Source organism: Mauremys reevesii, linkage group 3, assembly GCF_016161935.1.
Source record: "Mauremys reevesii isolate NIE-2019 linkage group 3, ASM1616193v1, whole genome shotgun sequence".
Lineage (NCBI taxonomy): Eukaryota > Metazoa > Chordata > Testudines > Geoemydidae > Mauremys > Mauremys reevesii.
In genome coordinates, this window is record NC_052625.1 from 118783370 (window position 1) to 118802996 (window position 19627).

The window sequence follows — 19627 nt, forward strand, 5'->3', positions numbered from 1 at the left end:
GATGGATTTTAAAGTGTTTTTGCATTTTTTATTATGTGCAGCATGAGGGCAGCATATGCACATAGTATATTGGGTAATATAAAATCTTTACATAATTTGAAGGTCTTACTTTCCTTCCTCACTTGTGTTATAAATCTGTTCCCAGGGATAATAATGATATGTATGAACGTCTCCAATTTTGTGTGTGTGTGCGCGCATGCACATATGTATGCATATATTTGTATCATAGATTATTGTGTGTGTGTGTATGTGTATATATATATCAAAGCCTTGATTCCGCACCATTGACTTTAATGGAAGCAAGAACATTAAGCACGGACACTTTTTAAAAAATATATATATATATATTTGTAACATTTAGAAAAAATAATGCTGTATTTTTACACATAAATTAATCTTAAGTGTAAGAAATATAAGAAGATGCATAATAATTTTACAATGCCTTATTTTTTCAGGATGTACTTGACAGACTTATAATTTTGAATTCAGACTCTAAAATTCACTCCTTATTCAATTATGAACAATCACACATCTTTGGTCTGAGGTAAGATCCACTCTTGTTCAAAATGAGAATACAGTACAGCAAATTTCTGTTGGTTTCCAATAAACCTATATTATTGCTTTTATTGCATGAAAGTGAAATTCAGTTAGTTAGTTATTTTTTTTAACATGGAAAAGTTGAATGAAAAATGCATTATACAGAATTAGGAAACCAGCAAAGCCAATATTTATTTAATATTCCTGTACCTGATGCAATAAAAGCAGTTGCACAAGGTTATTCAGCATGGATGGTTGAAAAGCAAATGTAGTACATCCATCATGACACGTGAAACAAACTTCTTGCTAAAATACTGAAATAAATTGAGGATTTTACATTACCATGTGCATCTTTATATATTTAATTTATCTACAATGAATGCATTTCAGAAGTTCATTCTGTTTTAATTATATTACCAATTCCAGCAATATTCCCTCTGCTTAAAATGGGAGGTACCACTAGAACCAGTAATATGTCTAGAACTTGAATGAACATTTTAAATGTGTCTACTGACTATGATGCTCATCAAAATAGTGTCTGTGTGGTTGCCAAGTATTTAAAAATAGAAATAACAATCTATAGTTTTCTTTCTGCTTTCCTAGCCTGAAGGATAAATAGTTTGCTTAGGATATCTCTTCTAAGATGTGATCCATACTGTGAAAAAGTTTGATAATGTCTGAGTGGACAAAATAATGGTCTCAGTGGTTTATGAAGTACAAAGTTAGTTTTCTATAGCCTTACTTATACAAAATATCAGAGTAAATTAATCTGTACTGTACATGCAAATAATAGTGAACTATGTACTGTAGATTACATCAAATAATCCAGGTAACATCTTTCATCTGGCAGGACAGGTATGAGATATACAGTGGCAAAGTTTTGAGATATGAGAAGTACAGTTTGTACCATGAAACTGGGAGTCAGAGATTTTCATAAAATAATATAGGACTATAGGAGTCGTAAGTTAGGTAGAAGTGATGAGTCCACAGATAGCATTTGAAAAACTAGTAGTTAGTTAGGCACATCTGTGAAATCCTAGCACCATTGAAGTCAATGGCAAAACTCCCTTTGATTTCAGTAGAGCCAGAATTTCACTCCCAGTTTGGCAGGCTGTTCTAAAAAGGAACTATGAGTTTTGTCTGTGTGTTTATATTGAGGTTTTCATTAAGGCCTGTCTACACTGCAAACATAAATAAATAAATGGGGTGTTCATTGAACCATAAAATCATGAACTCCAATGTATGTTTTATACACAGAGATAAAACTTTCAGCTAATTTCTTTGAATGGGTTCAGAGCTGACTCCCTGATTCCTTTTAGATTGACAAAATTAAACAAGTACACATATTCCAACCTGATTGTGAATGCTTTAAAAAAATGTGCTTAACAAACTTGTACCCGGTGTACATGGGTAACAAAACCATGACATTTGAAACCATTTTAAAAACACCTATTTAAGTAGATTAGAAGGGTCTTAATATTTAATGAAGAACTTGAAGCATAGAAGGAAATTTTGCACTGGATTATGAAAAGGACAGAAATCAAGTGAAAGCTTCTGAGGATAAGGAAGTTGTTCTTTTTCTCAATTCATGTAAAGAGACAAACTGCCTCATTTTTAGGCTTGGTAGAACACTTATTTTTTTATAATTTTGACAGATATCAATATTTAGTTTTAATCATTTTTTCTATATTTATTTAAAATTTTCACAGTTGTGAAAAATGATGGGTGTTAAGCATTTTTTTTTGTTAATTGGATTTTTAACAGTTCTTGGAAATTATGGGTGGTCAGACAATGGGAGAGGGGGCTAGACACTAATTATTTAATGACCGTAGACACTGATATTCAAAAAGTTATTTTTAGAACTATTAAACCAAAAAATTGTCAACATCACATGTCAAAATGTACAAAATAAATAGCCTTAAATCAAACTCTAATTCTCAAGCAGCAATTTTTCTTGCTTTGTCTATCTGTAAATTTCAGTTATTACTGATGGAAATATTTTTTCGTTGGTCTATGTGTTGTGATAGACCCAGGCCAGTTGGGAACAGCAGAGTAATCCTGTTGGTATCCAGGGAGTGGATAAAGGACCTCCCTCCAGCATAAGGGGAGGATCCACAGGTAACAGCAGAATAGTAGAAGGCAGATATACTGGCCACTGGATAAGCAGTTTTCTGTTCTCTGACTGACTAGAGCAGGGGCTGCTCCAGGCTAAAGAGAACACCTAACTCCAGTTAACCTTCTAAGAGTCAGGTGAGGCTGTTAAGCACCTGACTCTAATTAAGGCCCCTCTGATGCTATAAAAGGGCTCACTCCAGTCAGGCCAAAGAGAGCCAGGGAGCAGAGGAGAGGAAATGTGGCTGAAGGGCTGGGTAATGAAGACACCCTGAAACCACTGGAAAGGGAGCCCTAAGGTAAGGGTGAAGAAGGCATTGAGAGAGAGAAGCGGGGGAGCTATGGGGAAGTGGCCCAGGGAAATGTAGCAACTCTGACAGTGAAAGGTCGGCTGCCAACAGCTGCTGCGATTAGGGTCCCTGGGCTGGAACCCGGAGTAGAGGGTGGGTACGGGTTCCCTCCAATGCACCACTACAGAAATACCTCCTGGGAAGGGAAGAGGTCCCTGTCAGGACAGGAAACTCAACTGTTCTTGAATAAGCCTGTGTGGACAACAGAGACTGGGAGTTCTCTCATCAACCTCCTTGCTGGCTTTTGATGAAAAGGGCTCAGTAGACTGTAACTCTGGCCGTAGAGAGAAAAGGGCTATTTGGAGGGTCATAGTGAGCCTCTGAGGTTAGCATAAACCGCCTGGAAGCATGGGACTCATGGGGACAAGGTCGGAACTCTGCCACAGTGTATATAGTGAAATCAACATTTATCAGCATTTACTGATAAACATTTAATTCTTCCAAGCCTATGCATTTTTATGTCCCTACCAGTAATGGTGCTGAACTCCTTTGTAAAGTTCTTTGAGATCTACTGATGAAAAACTCTATATAAACCAGATAGTATTATTATTATTGTTGTTGCTACTATTATTTTAGGGAAAAAATAAGTAATGTGCTATTCACAATATGAAAATGTCCTTCATATCAAAGTAGGTAATGTTTTAACATAATATTAAATGGCTGCTACATTAGGAAATCTAAGGAAAGATTCTTTAACTACTGAACCATAATTTTCAGTGGGGCCGCCTAAGCTCCTTTTATAACCTCAGTGATGCCTTGGATCTACCATTTCCCACAAACGTCCCCCCTTCTCCTGTCTTCCCTCAAAGGCCCTGTTTATTGCCAACTTTCCTTCCATTAGAAGAAGGGAAGATGCAACTCACTCTAGAGCCTTTCAACACTGCTCATTACATTTATTAGAATGACAAAGTGAGTCACTAAGTCCTCTGATCTCTAACAAACTCTGAGCCCCATATAAGGGTATACAATATCAGAGGTGGGAGTACAAGCCGTGATCTCTATATTAAATGACTTGTCACCTTCTTTTCAAATATTTTTAGCCATAGTAGTAAGCTTGGCATTTAGTTTCCATTAAATAGGTATCCAAGAAAAATTAGCAAAGTCTATGATGTCTATCTTCTTTGTGATATCTCAGGTGGCTTAAATATGCTTTCTTAAGCTGTCAGTTTGATTAAAGAGAAAACTGTATATATTATTGTCAAACAATATCTACAGTATTTATGAAAAGAATAATTTGAAGGGTGTTTTGACAAGTGTTTTACCACAAGAAAACACTTCATAACAAATATCGTTATGATTTATTACATAGCTTTCTTCTGTATTTATGATCTTAAGTGAATGGCTTAGGTGAGACCAAAAGCACCACAAATCAGAGACAGTCTGCTATTTCTTACCCAAATATATTTTAAAGCAATATATTAATATTTTGGAAATTATATTTTCAAAACTGTTTAAACTTGTCCCTTTACTGTACTGATGGTCACTGATGTTTTAATACTTTTAAAAATCAGACCACAAAATGCATTCCTCATAAAGTGTACAGGATAGTGGGTTAAAGCTGAGAAAAAATGAAAATATTCTTAGTATCCTCTAGTTTTATGTTGCACATTTATAACATCAGTAACTCATTTCAGTTGAATACTGTCTATTCTTGAGTGTGTTTGAAGCATCCAGCTTCATGTTACATTTTGTACCTTAAGTTTGAAAATTGTTAGTAAATAGCCTGAATGTTTTCTTATTGTTTTAATGGTTTTTCATGAGTTTTGGAAGGTGCACACATACTATTTAACTGGTAATAGTATTAGAATTCGTAAATACAACTTTTATTCTGACTAATTCAGTTCCTTATACAAGGATTCTGTACCATTACATACTCATTTCAAGTTCCTGCACCTTTCAACTCCATGGAGTCAAACTTCAAAGATATATATTTCACTAGAATCCATTTGAAATTAATTTTGATCTACTTTCCTAAAATTGCTGAGTACAAAGATGTCTGGCTTTTTCAAAAGAAACATTGTCTTGTATAGTCAGCATGCTCCCCTGCCTAATTCGTTCACTGATATCAAATTTGCTAGTATATGAAGCAACTGTAATGTCAAGCACTGAATTGTGGCATCATTGAACAAAGCTGGTAGGAGCAGCAGGTTAGTTATAATGGATAAAGGATCAGTGTAGACACAAATATCTAGTTAAATTGACAAAGAAGAGAAATCAAATATTGTAAAATTCAGTAGCAGCTGAAAATTGAGAACAATCTGTCACAGCATGTTTTTGGTGATTTTTTTTTAAATCAGTGTAGTAGACTTAAACTTATATAAAAAGGCTCTAAAGTCTTTCTCTCGTTCGATATCAAGAGAACAGGACAATATGTGACCAAGAAAATATGCTAAAGTAGCTTTCATAATGTGTTCTGTACTGCTGTGGGTTGTTGGGATGGTCATTTGAAGGCCTGTATGCATCTCACTCTTTGAAAGCAATGATGGTCAATTTAGTTTTAGCTCATGGTTAATACACAGAATTCTTACAAATCTTCCATCTAGAGCACAGAAATTCTAAATTTGCTTTCTTGCATTTCAAACACAAGTTTTGGGTTAAAAACTCTTGTCTCCCTCAGTCATATGCTGTGCTGGTCTAACTTCAAATTTCATTGTACCTCCTAAACTTAGTCTTAGTTTTTAATATAGTTGTTATAGATCATTTCCCATAATAGTGACCTTTTTCAAGTGAAAGATATACAGGTATCTAATTAATCTTTTAAGCTTTTATGTTATATTTTCTGGTGTTACTGTTTTCTTTTGAGTAAACATGACCATTATTCCTGAGTTGAGGGTCAGATCTCCTTGTTGGTTGTGATGAAGATAGATTAAAGATGACACTGTGTGGACCCAATTATCAGCTTCCTTTTTTAAGTGTCTATCTGTTCAGCACTATAGAAATCAAGGTAGAGAAAATGCTTGGTAGAAATGCATAGTAGAAATCACAGTAAAGAAAATAAGACATGCCTTTGAGCTGTCAGTGTCTCAAAATCCATAAAAAAGGGCCCCAATGTAGGTGGCCGACAATTACAGGCCAGTAAGCCTGACATCAGTACTGGGCAAACTGGTTAAAACTATAGTAAAGAACAGAATTTTCATACACATAGATGAACATGGGGAAGAGTCAACATGGTTTTTGTAAAGGGAAATATCATCTCACCAATCTATTAGTTGAGGGGGTCCTGGAGATTGTTCACAATGGGTATTCCATCCATTTTACCTCCCTTCTCCCTCCACAACACCCTTCCCCATCACTCTTCAGGGATCCTTCTTACAAGAGTTTACTATGACAAGAGATAGATAGTCTCCTCCAGTTAGAAGCCTGGAACCAGTACCTCAACATGTATGAGGCAAAGCTTTTTATTCTACTACCCAACAGGAAGGGAGGTTGGAGACCCATACTAGACATCAGAGCACTCAACAAGTTTGTCAAAGCTCAAAAATTCAAGATGGTCATGCTAAATATGAGTATTCCAGTATTGGAACAGGAAGATGATTTTCAGGCCTCAACCTTCAGGACACCTACTTCCATTATCTCAATCCTACCGTCTCACAGATGGTTCCTCAGATTTACCCTGGGACAAGAACATTACCAGTACAAATTACTCCCCTTCGTGCTATCATCTGCTCCGAGAGTATTCTCCAAGGTTCTCTCAGTAATGGCAGTACACTTATGCTCCCAAGGGATCACGATTTACCCCACCTGGATGATTTCCTCCTCAGAGCCTGTGACAAGAGGCTCGCCAAGTCACCAAATCTGCAATGAACTTGTTAATGGAGCTGGGTGTTCAGATTAATGCCCAGAAATCAATCATCTTTCCGGTACAGCGCCTGGAATTTATAGGGGTTGACTTTGACTCGGTACAGGCCAGAGCTCTCCTACCTCAACACAGATTCAAAAGAGCCCACAAATATCAGCCAGACACTGCCTTCAACTCTTGGGGCATATGTAGGGCCCTACCAAATTCACAGTCCATTTTGGGCAATATTAGAATCATAGGATTTTAAAAATAATAAATTTCATTATTTCAGATATTTAAATCTGAATTTTCGTGGTGTTGTAACTGGAGGGGGCTGGGGGGGGTGTCTCAGTATTGGCACCCTTAAATCTGCACTGCTGCTGGCAGCGGCGCTGACTTCAGATTTGGGTGGCCAGAGAGCAGCAGCTGCTGGATGAGACTCCAGCTCTGAAGGCAGTGCAACCGCCAGCAGCAGTGCAGAAGTAATGATGGCATGGTATGGTGTTGCGACCCTTCTGCACTGGTGCCTTCAGAGCTGGGCCCTCAGCCAGCAGCCACCACTCTCCATCCACCCAGCTCTGAAGACAGCACAGAAGGGTTGCAATACCATGACACCCTTACAATAACCTTACAATCCCCTCACCCTCAACCCCTTTTGTGTCAGGACCCCCTGTTTGAGAAATGCTGGTTTCCCCCGTGAAATCTGTATTGGGGTAAAAATACAAAAAAGACCAGATTTCATGGGGGAGACCAGATTTCACGGTCCATGACGTTTTAAATTATTGGGAATTTGGTAGGGCCCTAGGCATAAAGCAGTGGGCACAGCATTAATACCACCTGCCAGGCGTCACATATGATGCCTCCAGATGTGGTTCAGCTCAGTTTACAGACCAAACAGCGACAGAGTGCAGACTAGACAAATCTGTCACTACCCACAGGATCAAAAACTCCTTTGACTGGTGGAAAGACCCAGGCAGTGTTTGCACGGGGATCCCCTTTTCACAACCCCTCCCCCTGTCTTTGCTTCTTACCACCAATGCAATGCTCATAGGATGGAGTTGACATCTAAACGACCTCAAAACACAAGGCAGGTGGTCATCTATGGAAATATCCTTTCATATCAACCTCCTTGAGCTAAGGGTAGTTAGAAATGCCTGTGCTCATTTCCTCTCACTAATCAAGGGATCACACGCGAGAGTCCTTACATACCATATGGCATGTATGTACTACATAGACTGACAAGGGGGAGCCAGGTCACCCTCCCTCTGTGTGGAAGCGATAAGACTATGAAATTGCTGTATCGCCCACAATATCACACTGTCCTCAGCACACCATACTTACTTGCAAAAATGGTCCAGGTTCCAGATTTGGTGAACTTCCCAGAAAATCTTCCTGAAATCCATGGCTCTGCCAAAGATCTTTGACTATATACTGACCCTAATAGGATTGGGACTGTCTCTTAGCTCTCTGAGTCCACAGAGCAGCTATAGTAGCCTTCCCCCAACAAGTAGAGGGATACTCAGTGCTATCACACCTGACCACTAAAAGATTCCTCACAGATAGAGTTAACCTTTCCCCACAACCCCGACTTCCTACCCCCACATGAGACCTAAATCTGGTATTGAAAGTACTAACTAGGTCTCCCTTCAAACCTTTGCATCTGTTCGCTTACACATCTCTCAGTAAAAGCAGCCTTCCTAATAGCAATCACTTCCGCTAGGAGAATAAGGGAAACAGCAGCTCTGATGGCACAGCCCCCTTACACAGTATTCTTTTGGGACAAGGTTATGTTCAGACCACATCCAAAATTCATCCCTAAGGTAATTGCCCCATTCCACATGAGCCAATTGATTCATCTTCCGACCTTCTGCCCCAAGCTTCACCAAAAGAATAGGGAGGAATACCTGGATAGGACAAAGGCTTTCAAGAAGTCTCCTAAACTTTTCCTCTCTATTGCGGAAAGATCCAAGGGCTCAGCAATATCAGCCCAGAGGCTCTCTAAATGGGTCTCAAACTGAATAAGAGTGACCCCTCCAGATAGGATTCGTGCACACTCCATGAGGTCGATCTCCTCATCCGTTGCTTTCTTCAAGAATGTACCTATATGAGAAATCTGTAGAGCGGCGATATGGACATCAGTCCATACCTTCACAGAACACTGCAATCACTAATGATTCCACCTCTGATGCGATTTTTGGCTCCACAGTACTGTCATCTGTAACCAAACTCCAAAGCCCCAGCCATCCAGTAGGGATACTGCTCAGGAGTCACCTACAGGGGAGCACCCATAGGGACACTACTCGGGGGAAAAAAAAAAGAAGTTACTCACCTTGTGCACTAACAGTGATTCTTCAAGATGTGTGTCCCTCTGGGTGCTTCACAAACCCACCCTCCTCCCCTCTACTTCAGAGTTCTTGTCTATGACTCTGCAGTAGACAAGGAGCTGAGGGGGGTTAGCCCACATGCACTGGCTAGCCTCGTAGCAGGGCGCGAGGAAAGGTAGTGCATGTGCTGTCCAAAATTAGTTGATTAGCAGCTCAAGGACGCAAGCACACCTACAGTGAAGCACCCATAGGGACACATATCTTAAAGAACCATCGTTACTGCACAAAGTGAGTAACTTCTTCCCTGTTGCTCTGCACTGAAGCAGATAGTCATTTCAGCTTCTTATCTCTCGGGTATATAAAACACCATGGCAGATGACCTCAGCAGACATTTCCCCCTAAATTATGAATGGGACTCTCAAATCCTCAACAAAATATTCCTAGCTAGGGGGTTTCCAGAGGTCTACCCTGTCTCACTGCAGCCACCATGAAGTGCAGAAAATTTTGTTCCAAAGGAGGATTCAATCTCTAATCTCTTGTAGATTTTTTTTCTTATTACATGGACAAAGGTGGTATTTTTTGTGTGTTTTTTTTGTTTTGTTTTTTAATGCATATACATCAACGCTGTTGCTTTTATATTTTATATATTTCCCAAGAGTAACACAGTCCTGTGGCACCTTATAGGCTAACAGATGTATTGGAGCAGAGTGTCTGACGAAGTGGGTATTTACCCATGAAAGCTTATGCTCCAACATGTCTGTTAGTCTATAAGGTGCCACAGGACTCTTTGTCACTTTTTACAGATCCAGACTAACATGGCTACCCCTCCGATACTTTTTCCCAAGAGTATGGCTCTACAATGAAAAGAGGAATTAGATAATTATTTCCAAGTTTGTACAGTAAATATTTTGCAATGTTACAGTATATTAGGTTGTCATACGATACACCATGGTTAATGTGCTTTTTCCTTTTCATTCATTTCCAGTTTAGTGGCAAAAATGCAGAATAATACAGAAATGTATCTCATATATATATTTCCAATGATTTACAGAACAAGTCAGGAAACAGATTTAGGAATGGGAGCTTTAACGGCTTACAGTGTATGTCTATCTGAAAATCAAGCAGCCTATTGAAATATGCCTCAGAGCAGTATGTGTTAGTCAATATTTCATCTAGTTCACTCTATTCAAATTCAAATGAATGCATTAAATTCCATAGAAGCTATGAGATGTGCAGACATACATTTGTTAGACAAATGTTATGAATTTGACATAGCTTCGAGGGTTTAGGAGATCCAAATACTAAACACTGTAACCTACTTTTCAGTTGTGCTTTAAAGATGATTCTCTGTTCTTTTGCACTGTAATATTCACTCTTTCTGTATCCACAACTGCATCTTAATGACGGGCATAATAGTATAATTTTAAATAATTTGTTCAATTAATTGTACCTGTAGTATGTGTATTGTTAATGAGCTAAGTGTGTGAACTAATGTCTGAAACACAATGAAGGGAATATTAATTAATTTGTTCTGTAAGAGGGAAGCCTTCAACCTTCCACATTCCTCTGTCAGGTCAGTATACTATTTAAGTTATCCTTTTTTTTTCTTTTAAAACAATGCCTCTTACATTATGCTCATCAGCCATTTTTAAAATGAATAATGTGTACCTTTTTAAAAATTAAAAATGATTCAGTTTAAATCACAGTGACACTTTTCCATAAAGTAGTTTCCATATGTAATTTTTCATTTTTAAATGTTTGTAATATATTCCTTTTCATTTGTGGACCTTGTTTTTCATTGTTGAATCATAAATTCTCTCATTAGTTTCAGATATTCTCCCCCGGCCCTGTTCTGCAAACATGCAGATACACCAGCAGCACTAAATGGCCAATGCAATTATCTCCATTTTTAAACAGGTTGACAGTCAGCCAGTAAGAGTGGCTGATGCGTCTGATAACTGTTACGATTACTAAAATTTGATTAATGCCTACTCCTACAAAGCTCATGCTCCAAAACGTCTGTTAGTCTATAAGGTGCCACTAGACTCTTTGCTGCTTTTACAGATCCAGACTAACACGGCTACCCCTCTGATATGCCTACAAAGAATCCTGTGATGCTACTGGTCAGTTACCCTCATGTTTCACAAAATCCCTGTGAATTTACTTTTACTTAGGCATAACTATGTCTCCATGAAGGAAAGAAGGCCATAGACAGTGGCTTCTCCTGCCCCATGACTTGCATCCTTGGGATCTGTGGTATGCCCATAGAGGGTCTTTCTTATGGTCCAGGAAGGGAAGAACAACCTCCTGAAGGAGGTACTTCTTCCCTCGCTCAACCCCATTTTAAGATCACTAGATCTTCTGAAAGCAAAGGACACTTTCTAGTGCTTTGGTTTTATTGCCACCAAATCCCAGTTAATATTCAGTCATTAGTATTTTGTTAATTTATTGTCAGATATTCTGGTTATTATTGTAGATGTGTTTTCTGTCTAGAAAGTAATGCATAGTTGCATTTTTTTAAAGAAAAGCAAATACATTCTGGGGCAATTTTATAAGACTTTGAAGGATGTGTGACATACTGTGATAATGTAGCTTTTCAATCAGTGAACTATAGATGACTACTTCTTCCATATCACAAGTGACCCCGAGGGTTAATGTAACCTTACCATGAAAAATACTATTTCAAACCTTGTTGCTTTACTTAATCCTTCCAACTCACATTTGTTGATACTTAATCAAATTAGAAAAGAAAAAAGTCAAGCTACTATCTTATAAACTAGCTATCTTTATAGCTGTTTCGGATATCCTCATTTAATAAATAAAACCAAGTTTTAGGTAATCTGACTGTACTTCCAATTTTGTTTTTCAGATGTGAAAAATTTAAATGAAGGGCCAAAACTGACAAGCTAGGTTCATATGGGAAAATTATTCACCAGGAATTCTGTTTGTCATAATTCCTTCTTCTCCCATTTAGCTAGCTACAATAGTTACAGATAGCATTGTAGTAACCCACACCCTGGCACTAGCTGTGATGCAGCATCACAGAATGCTATTTTGGGGGAAGAGAGAGCCAATGAGAGGACAGCTCAAGCTGGGGAGGGTGCTTGAAATCCACCTGAAGGGACAGTTGGAATAAAATCTGTTAGACAAGGAGAAGAATGTAGATGCTGAGGTAGCATGAGCACTGGTGTCTGGGTAGGAGAGGGGGTGATAAAATAAAAGAAGAACAGGAGACTAAAAGTAGGGGACTGGGAAGTGAGAAGGAGGAAGGAAGGAAAATAGGAAAGGTTTCAGGTTAGGAGAAGTAGAAAAAATATACGTAGGTATGTGAGAAGGCACTCTGAGAGAAAGGATGTAGGGGGAAATAAAATCTACAGCTATACTGGGGAGAGTGTCTAAAGGGAAAAAATCTGAAAGGAAATATAATAGGTGAAAAAAGGAATTGATCAAAAAGCTGTGTTAGATGAAAACAGATCCAACAGTAAATGAGAAGCCCACCCACAAATGACCTACAGTAAATGAGTAGAGAGAGTGACTGTTTGAACATCTATTGAAGGAGTACAGTTCAAAGGTGCCTAATGGACAAGTGAGGGCCCACTAGGTGAAGAAACCCCACTTGTGGATAAACTCGATTCAAAGAGGTTCAGCCATGGGAACACTGAAGCCAAAGAGAAACAAAGAACAGGACAGCAAGAGCAGAGCTGGACCTACAGCCAGGGAGAAGAAAAGTTTATTCTTCTCTGAAGTGACACAGTATATTGTTAAGTAATCTCTCTCGTTCTTGTTACTAGCAACACATTTGGCACTACCTGCACTGCATGTACAAGCTCACAAAGGTTAATGAGTTGGTAACCTACAGTTTATTATTATAAGTAGTAAGTCTTTGGTAATATTCAATATTATTGATGCTCCTGATACAATTTTTGGGGTTTCCCTTATAAAGTTTTAACCATTTAAAATTATTCCTTTTTGGCTTTGCCTTTGTCTCTTTCACAGTTAGCATAGTCTAGTCTAGCTGGGTCACCACAGCAAGCAACAAGGCAAAAGCTCCATCAGTCAAAACTAGTATATAAAGAACCTATCTACCAAATTTCTTTCTAGTTAAAAATTTCCAGAGCAAAGTAATAGATGAGAAATTAAGGGGGGGGGGGAAATAAACCAAGAGATGCTTCCAAGTAGAGAGAGAAGTGATATAGGCTGAGAGGAAAGAAGATGCAACAAACAGAATTACTCATCAGTAATTCCTCTTGTTCATTCCCTCTTCTCCCATCCTATATAGTGACAATTAAAGAGAGTAGATGTTGAGAGCAGAGAGTCAGAGGAGTGAGTTTACCTGATAGTAGCTTTTGGAACACCTAATAGCCAACAAAAGTCAGCAGAAGAGAAACAGATACAATGGCAGATCAAAATATAAGGAGATGACCAAGTGGCCACCTTGCAAATTTCAGAGGCAGATTCTTCTGCACTTAACAATTTTAGATTTAGCCATTTGTTTTGGTTCATACGTTACAATCTCTTATACACAAAGTTACTGTAGTCTTGGTTGCTTTTGACTCTTCTGACAACCTTCAAAGCAAATTGTCAAAAGTATTCCAATAAGTTCCTAATACATAGAAGCAAACCTGTACATAAAAAATGATTTTGATATAGCATTGATGTTGAATGCATTGCAATAAAATGTCTTTGATTACTCATGAGTAATCCAGGGTAATAACTTTCATAGCACAAATATTTCACAAGAGTAGCTAAAGAAATACAAATATGATTTTCTTATTTCTTTTGGTTCAATAAATCTTTATAAAACATCAAATATAAGTATTGATATCCTCAGCATATCTGCATTCATACTTGGAATACATTAACAAATCAGTATTTGTCTTGAAGGGAACATTTTATGAGTAAATCAAATATAAAACCACTATGCTACTAACAGAAATCAGATTAGGCAAAGGGCTGTACATTCAAAATGGAGTTTTCAGCTTGGTAAAGATATATAGGAAGAGTTGTTAATCTCACACAGAATTCATGAGTTGCACAGACATATTTCCCAAATTGTTACACGTTCTATCAGGAGTAAGGCCCTGCAGGTGTTCCATCTCCTGACAGGTTTACAAATAAGCTAAGCTGCCTGGTAGACCGCCCTGCCTGATTGGCTGAGGAAACTAGCAGTCTGATTCTTACGCCCAGCAGGAGCAGTAGCTTTCTGGCTGCTAAAAGCACACACTTGTGGATTCTTTGCCTCCCTGTGCTTGCGGCATTCCAAGCCTGCTACTGTCTTGCTTCTGTCCTGATGTGGCCTCGACCCTGCCCCGCACCCAGCCTTTTTCCAGTCCTCTCTCAGCTTATTTTCTGCCTGGGAACCAGCCCTGCTTCTGCCTTCCCTGACTTCAGGTAATCTGGTTCTGATCCCCATTTCCTATTACTGGTTCTGACTCTGTCTTGACCCTTGGCTCTGGTATTTGGACTCTGGCTCTGATTCCTGGTTCTGACTCCTGTGCTATCCACTACGCCTGACTCTTGCTCCAGCCACTAAGCCAGACCACCTGTGATTCAAACTCGAGAAGTAGAGGAGGGGAATGTTAGCTTGAAGTATATTGTTTATATATAGTATATTGATTAATTTGATCCTTTTAATGGCTAATCTTGTGTAACATAGCCAAGTTCTGGATGAATGCCCCAATGGAGATTACTCATGGAATGTTTTGAATCAGCGCAATGCCATTCTCTTTCCTGGGCCAGATCTGCCCACTTTGGGGGTTGTTACTCTCTTCTGCCCACAAGCGGGGATGTTATGACTGTTGTACACTGTCAAACTCTACTCCTGGTAGTTTTCTCTCTATCGGGGAGCTCAGTCAGGTTATATGCTGGTGAAAGCTACCGTCCATTCTGGACTAAATTCAGCCCGACATCTTTATAATAGTTGAAGTGTTCTTTTTCTAACTTGGCTATTTTAAACACATGAAATATTGCAGTCCAGATGTTGCTGTTTCTTTTTGTGCTTTAGAAAAATGCTCAGAATGAACCTATGATCTCATAGATAGGCACAAGTTAATAGAAAATAAATAGAAATACAATTTTAACAGGATGTAAACTGAGCAGATCTGAGTTAAGAATAGTCATTTTGGTTATGCATTCCTTGGTTATTATCACTTGAATATGCAAGTATTAAATTATTGCGAGTATGACTCCTGAATTTTTCCTGTTTTCAAAAGAAACATATTGAGAACACTGACTAACAGATACAAATGTCAAATAATATGTATTTCCTAGGTTACAGCAGATACTAGATGAATGCAAAATGTAATGCTAATCAGATGTTATTCGTGATGTGTTTTACTTCTATGATAAAAGAATGAAAGCAGCAACAAGAATGTTAGTGATACATTTTTCCATAAATAGGGCACTTCCGATTAAATAATTTTTGATGTGATGTTACAGTAACCAGATTTATGCAAAAAATACAAAAAAGTTTACAATTTCAGTGCTTCATATATTATCCTGGTGATACCTCAGATTCTACCATAGGTAACATCAAGCTAGAAAGAAAGCATTATCATTGTGAATTTTGCCTGATGTTATAAAATAAAATAAAATACTTAACTTGCTGTCATGTGTTCTGGAGATTATTACCTTTACCTACCAGAATGTTCTGACATAAAAAAACCCCAGATGCATTGTCTTAATCGCATGCTAAATCTTTTGTTGTATTTGATCTTTGCATGAAATTTGACTAAACAATAGAGTACTTACAGTAGAGAATATAAATTTGTGTTTTTATCTTGACTCTTTTTCAACTGAACTTAATTAGAAGTTACATCAGGAACGTAGTCAGTGTTGTATCATTTCTTGACATTTCAGAGCATTGGTTGTTTTATTAATTTCACATCATGCTTGTTTTCTGTGAGGTGCAGTCAGCAGACTAAGCTGACCAGCATATGTTTGTGAATGTTTTTTTACAGTTGTTCAGTATAAATTAAAAATCTATTGGGAGCTAGTCTCGAGTTGCATAACCCCGAGTAAACAGAGTGGCTACTAAAGGGATATAAAGGAATGCTTTGTCTCTTAGTTCTGTCCGGGTTTCTTAAAGCATAGATACTGGAACAACTTTTATAGTGAGGGTGATGAAAGCCATTAAAACAAAACTGTAAACCCTCCAAATGATGGAAACCACTTCAAACCAGGGAGTGCTGCCTCTCCCCCAGCACTTCTGGTTCCAGCACCTATATCTTAAAGCACTTTTTTTTACTTTGAGATCTCATGTTTATTCTGGTCTGCCTTAGTCTGTATTAACAGATTCCTAAATCATGCTGTTATTTCAATGTGTGTCCTTCTACAGGTTGTTAAGTGTGCTGTGCTGTGATCTAGATACACTTCTACTTTTAGAGTCTCAATATAAACTATCACAAGTGCTTCTAAATGCCCAGAAGGAGAACATCATAGAAACTTCTGAAGGACCTGGGTAAGAAATGATCAATATAAATATGATGTTATTTAGACTCAGTCCAGCAAATACTTACACATTTGAATAGCTTTATTCATACAAATACTCCAACTGAAATCAACTAGACTCCTAACATGTAAAATTATTTACATGCATGTTTGCAAGATTGAGGCCTTAATCTTTAATAGTAAAAAATGCAAAATTAACAAACTGAAAAAAAGAGAAATGTGTTGCCTTTAGTCTCTTTAATATACAGTAATCCTAAAGGCAACTTGTAATAATAGCAGGCACAACATTTTCAGATGTAAATGTGTTGTGTTATTAAAGGACCCTTATAAAGGTCTGTGGTGGTGTGAGGACTCACCTGTGTGGCGCCTCCTGCTGGTAGTCCTGGGAATTAGCTGTTCACCAGCCCCAGAGCGCCCTCTGTAGGCTGGTGTCTTTCCTGTTGCTGTCCCCCGTGTCCCTCCTGGACCCCGGTGCCCTTTTACATCAGGGTTCTGCCCCCTGCAGTAACCCACAATCTGGATATCCCCTCCCTGGGGAACCCCCAATCCCCTATGCCCACCTTGCCTGCAGCCTGGGGTTTTATCCAGCTGGAGCTCCCCAGCTCCCTCTGCCCTTCCCCAGCACTGCCCCACCTCAGGTACCCTACACAGCTCCTAGGTAGCCAGGTCCTTCTCTCTCATAAGCTAGAGAGAGAGTGTGTGTGTGTGTGAGCTCCTGGCTTACAGCCCAGTTATAGGGCCAGCTGTGGCCTGATTGGGGCATGGCCCCAGCTGTGACTGTTTCCCCAATCAGCCTAGCCTTTTCTCTCAGCCCCGGCCCTCTCCAAGGGCTGGCTTTTAACCCCTTCTTAGCTGGAGCTAAGTTCTGATATGTACAAATAAATATACATTGAATTTTCCTCTTTGTAACCTCAGCCCTCTCTCCTCCTCTTATGACTTCTAATTGCTAATTACCAAAGTAAAATTATCTTGTGTAAATAGACCACATACTCCTTAGAGAGGCCTGCAGTGCAGTGTGATGAAACATTACTAAAATTAGAAGTCAGTTTGTTCTTTAGCTCTCTCAGTATGTTGCACATTAAGAACTTGTCACAGTGTTTACATATGTGATCGGTATAGAGCTGAGACTCTAATAGTATGGCCTAGATCCTCAACTGGTTTATGTCGCTGATTTATACCAAGTGAGGATTGGGCCTATTATCTTTCTAAATAATGGCTGCACACTGTTCTTATAGCAGACTCTGTATATGAAAAGTGAAAGTGTTTTTCCTTTCTGCAACAAATTTCCTTTGGGCTAGATTGTGACTTTAGGCACAGTCTTGAGCAACGGGTGGCATGTACGCTCTGAATCACTATGCCCTCCATGCTTTGTTTTGCTCCTGGAGTAGTAATATGCTTCTGGCCTATATCAGCAGCAAATTTTAACCCCCCCACTTGAGCTCAGGTGCTCTAGCCACTGAATTGGCAGGTGTAACCAAGGGTCTCCCAAATTCTCCATCCCAACCCACCCACTTGCTTCTCATCTGCCTCAGGTGAGAAGTAGGCATGCAGAGCCTACTTATTCCTATGTCCCAAGACCCCAGGTTCCTTTAGCCAATTTAGGGATGTGAAGTTGTTTTTACTGCCCTACTAGTAGCTGAAAGCCCATACTGTAGCACAGATGTAATTTGTGAAGTCAGAATGAATTTGCTACTCAAGTTTATGGTTTTATGGTAAGTATGTCTGAGGGCTGGGGAATGTGTGTTGGCTGGTAGTTTTCTGTTGATTTGTTTGGGTGGTGAAAAAGAGTTGTGTGTTTGGGGTTATTCTGTGTGCTGGATGTGTTGATTTGTCTCTGGAGGCCTGTGCTGGGAGATTTTTGTTGATTTGTGTGAGTTGCAAATGAGGGGTGTGTACTGTCATGAGAGGCTGTGTGTGTTTGGGGTTATTGTGAGTGCTGGTTTTGTTGTTGTGTTGGTGGATGCTTTACATGTGGCAGTTGGGACAAGTAATCCACAATCTGTGCAGTCTCCCTCATATAGCTAATGAAATTGTTGCATGCAAATTGTCTTTAAGGTGATGATTGATTGAGTTACCTCTGATATCACAATGATCTAGGACTCTTGGCATGGAATAGATACATGGCTTGCTGTCACATAGGTAAAATTCATCAAGTCAAAATGTTTGAGAACTTAAAAAACAAGTAGACATGAACTGCAGATCCCAGTGATGATTGAACCTTGGGATAATCTGAACAAAAAGAGCACTCAACCATGCTTGTAGCTGTTGCTTCAGTCTGACTCAACAGACATTCTAGTCGTAGAGTGACAATCCTGGAATCTTATTATATAGATTTTTCATTACACAAGTATGTAGTCCTAGTCACAATCTAGATCTATAATTATAGTTTATCCCTAGAATTATTAGCATCCTTAAGAATATTTTCTGAGAGCAGCACTCAAAGGTAAATCAAGTTTGTTTGTTTTGTTTTTTCAGAAATTTTATAATTGATGGTCTATCGGTAGAGAGAAACCATATTCTTGTTAGGATAAATCTTACGGGAGGACCAGCGGAACGGATTTTGCCTCAGAGAGTACTAAATAAGGTTAGAGGGGAATGTCTAACAATTGTTCTTGTGCTGGTCATAGGACTTCAGTATTCCTACTGCTAATTCACAATATAAATATTATTTAGCATCAAGAGACAACAACTGCCTGCACATCAAGAGTGTTAACACCTTCCATTGCAAGAAAAGAGATTTGCTTAGCAAAGATGTTATTTCTAGTGTCAGTGGGCTACTAAGTGCTCAGGTAATGCCATGTTCTTGTCAGATTATCAATTTTTTAAAATAAATATCTGTTTCTCTAGATCTGGAAGTGATTTTTTTATTCTTTAATAGATTTCTATCTGCAACATCTTCCTTTTATCAGATTTTTTTTTACCTATGGGCATAGTTTGTGAGTGGAATGGGGGGCGTGACCCCCTAAAACTGCAAGCCTTGGGCAGGTACGGAATTTTTCCCGCATGCGCCGCCCCGTTGGCCAAGCTAGAACTGCCCTCTCAAATATATGCCTATGGTTTTAACCTGCTTGCATTTC

General features: G+C 38.8%; 1 protein-coding gene across 5 annotated transcripts in view; it reads left to right on the forward strand.

The window, feature by feature from the left end:
• The window catches only part of TBC1D32 (TBC1 domain family member 32), a 156821-nt gene that overhangs the window by 53998 nt on the left and 83196 nt on the right, over window positions 1-19627 (forward strand). For all 5 annotated transcript variants that reach the window (XM_039528780.1, XM_039528779.1, XM_039528782.1 and 2 more), the window contains 3 exons: window positions 456-544; window positions 16438-16560; window positions 19026-19134. In XM_039528780.1, the coding sequence (XP_039384714.1) occupies window positions 456-544; window positions 16438-16560; window positions 19026-19134 (321 nt within the window). The remainder of the gene's footprint in view (window positions 1-455; window positions 545-16437; window positions 16561-19025; window positions 19135-19627) is intronic.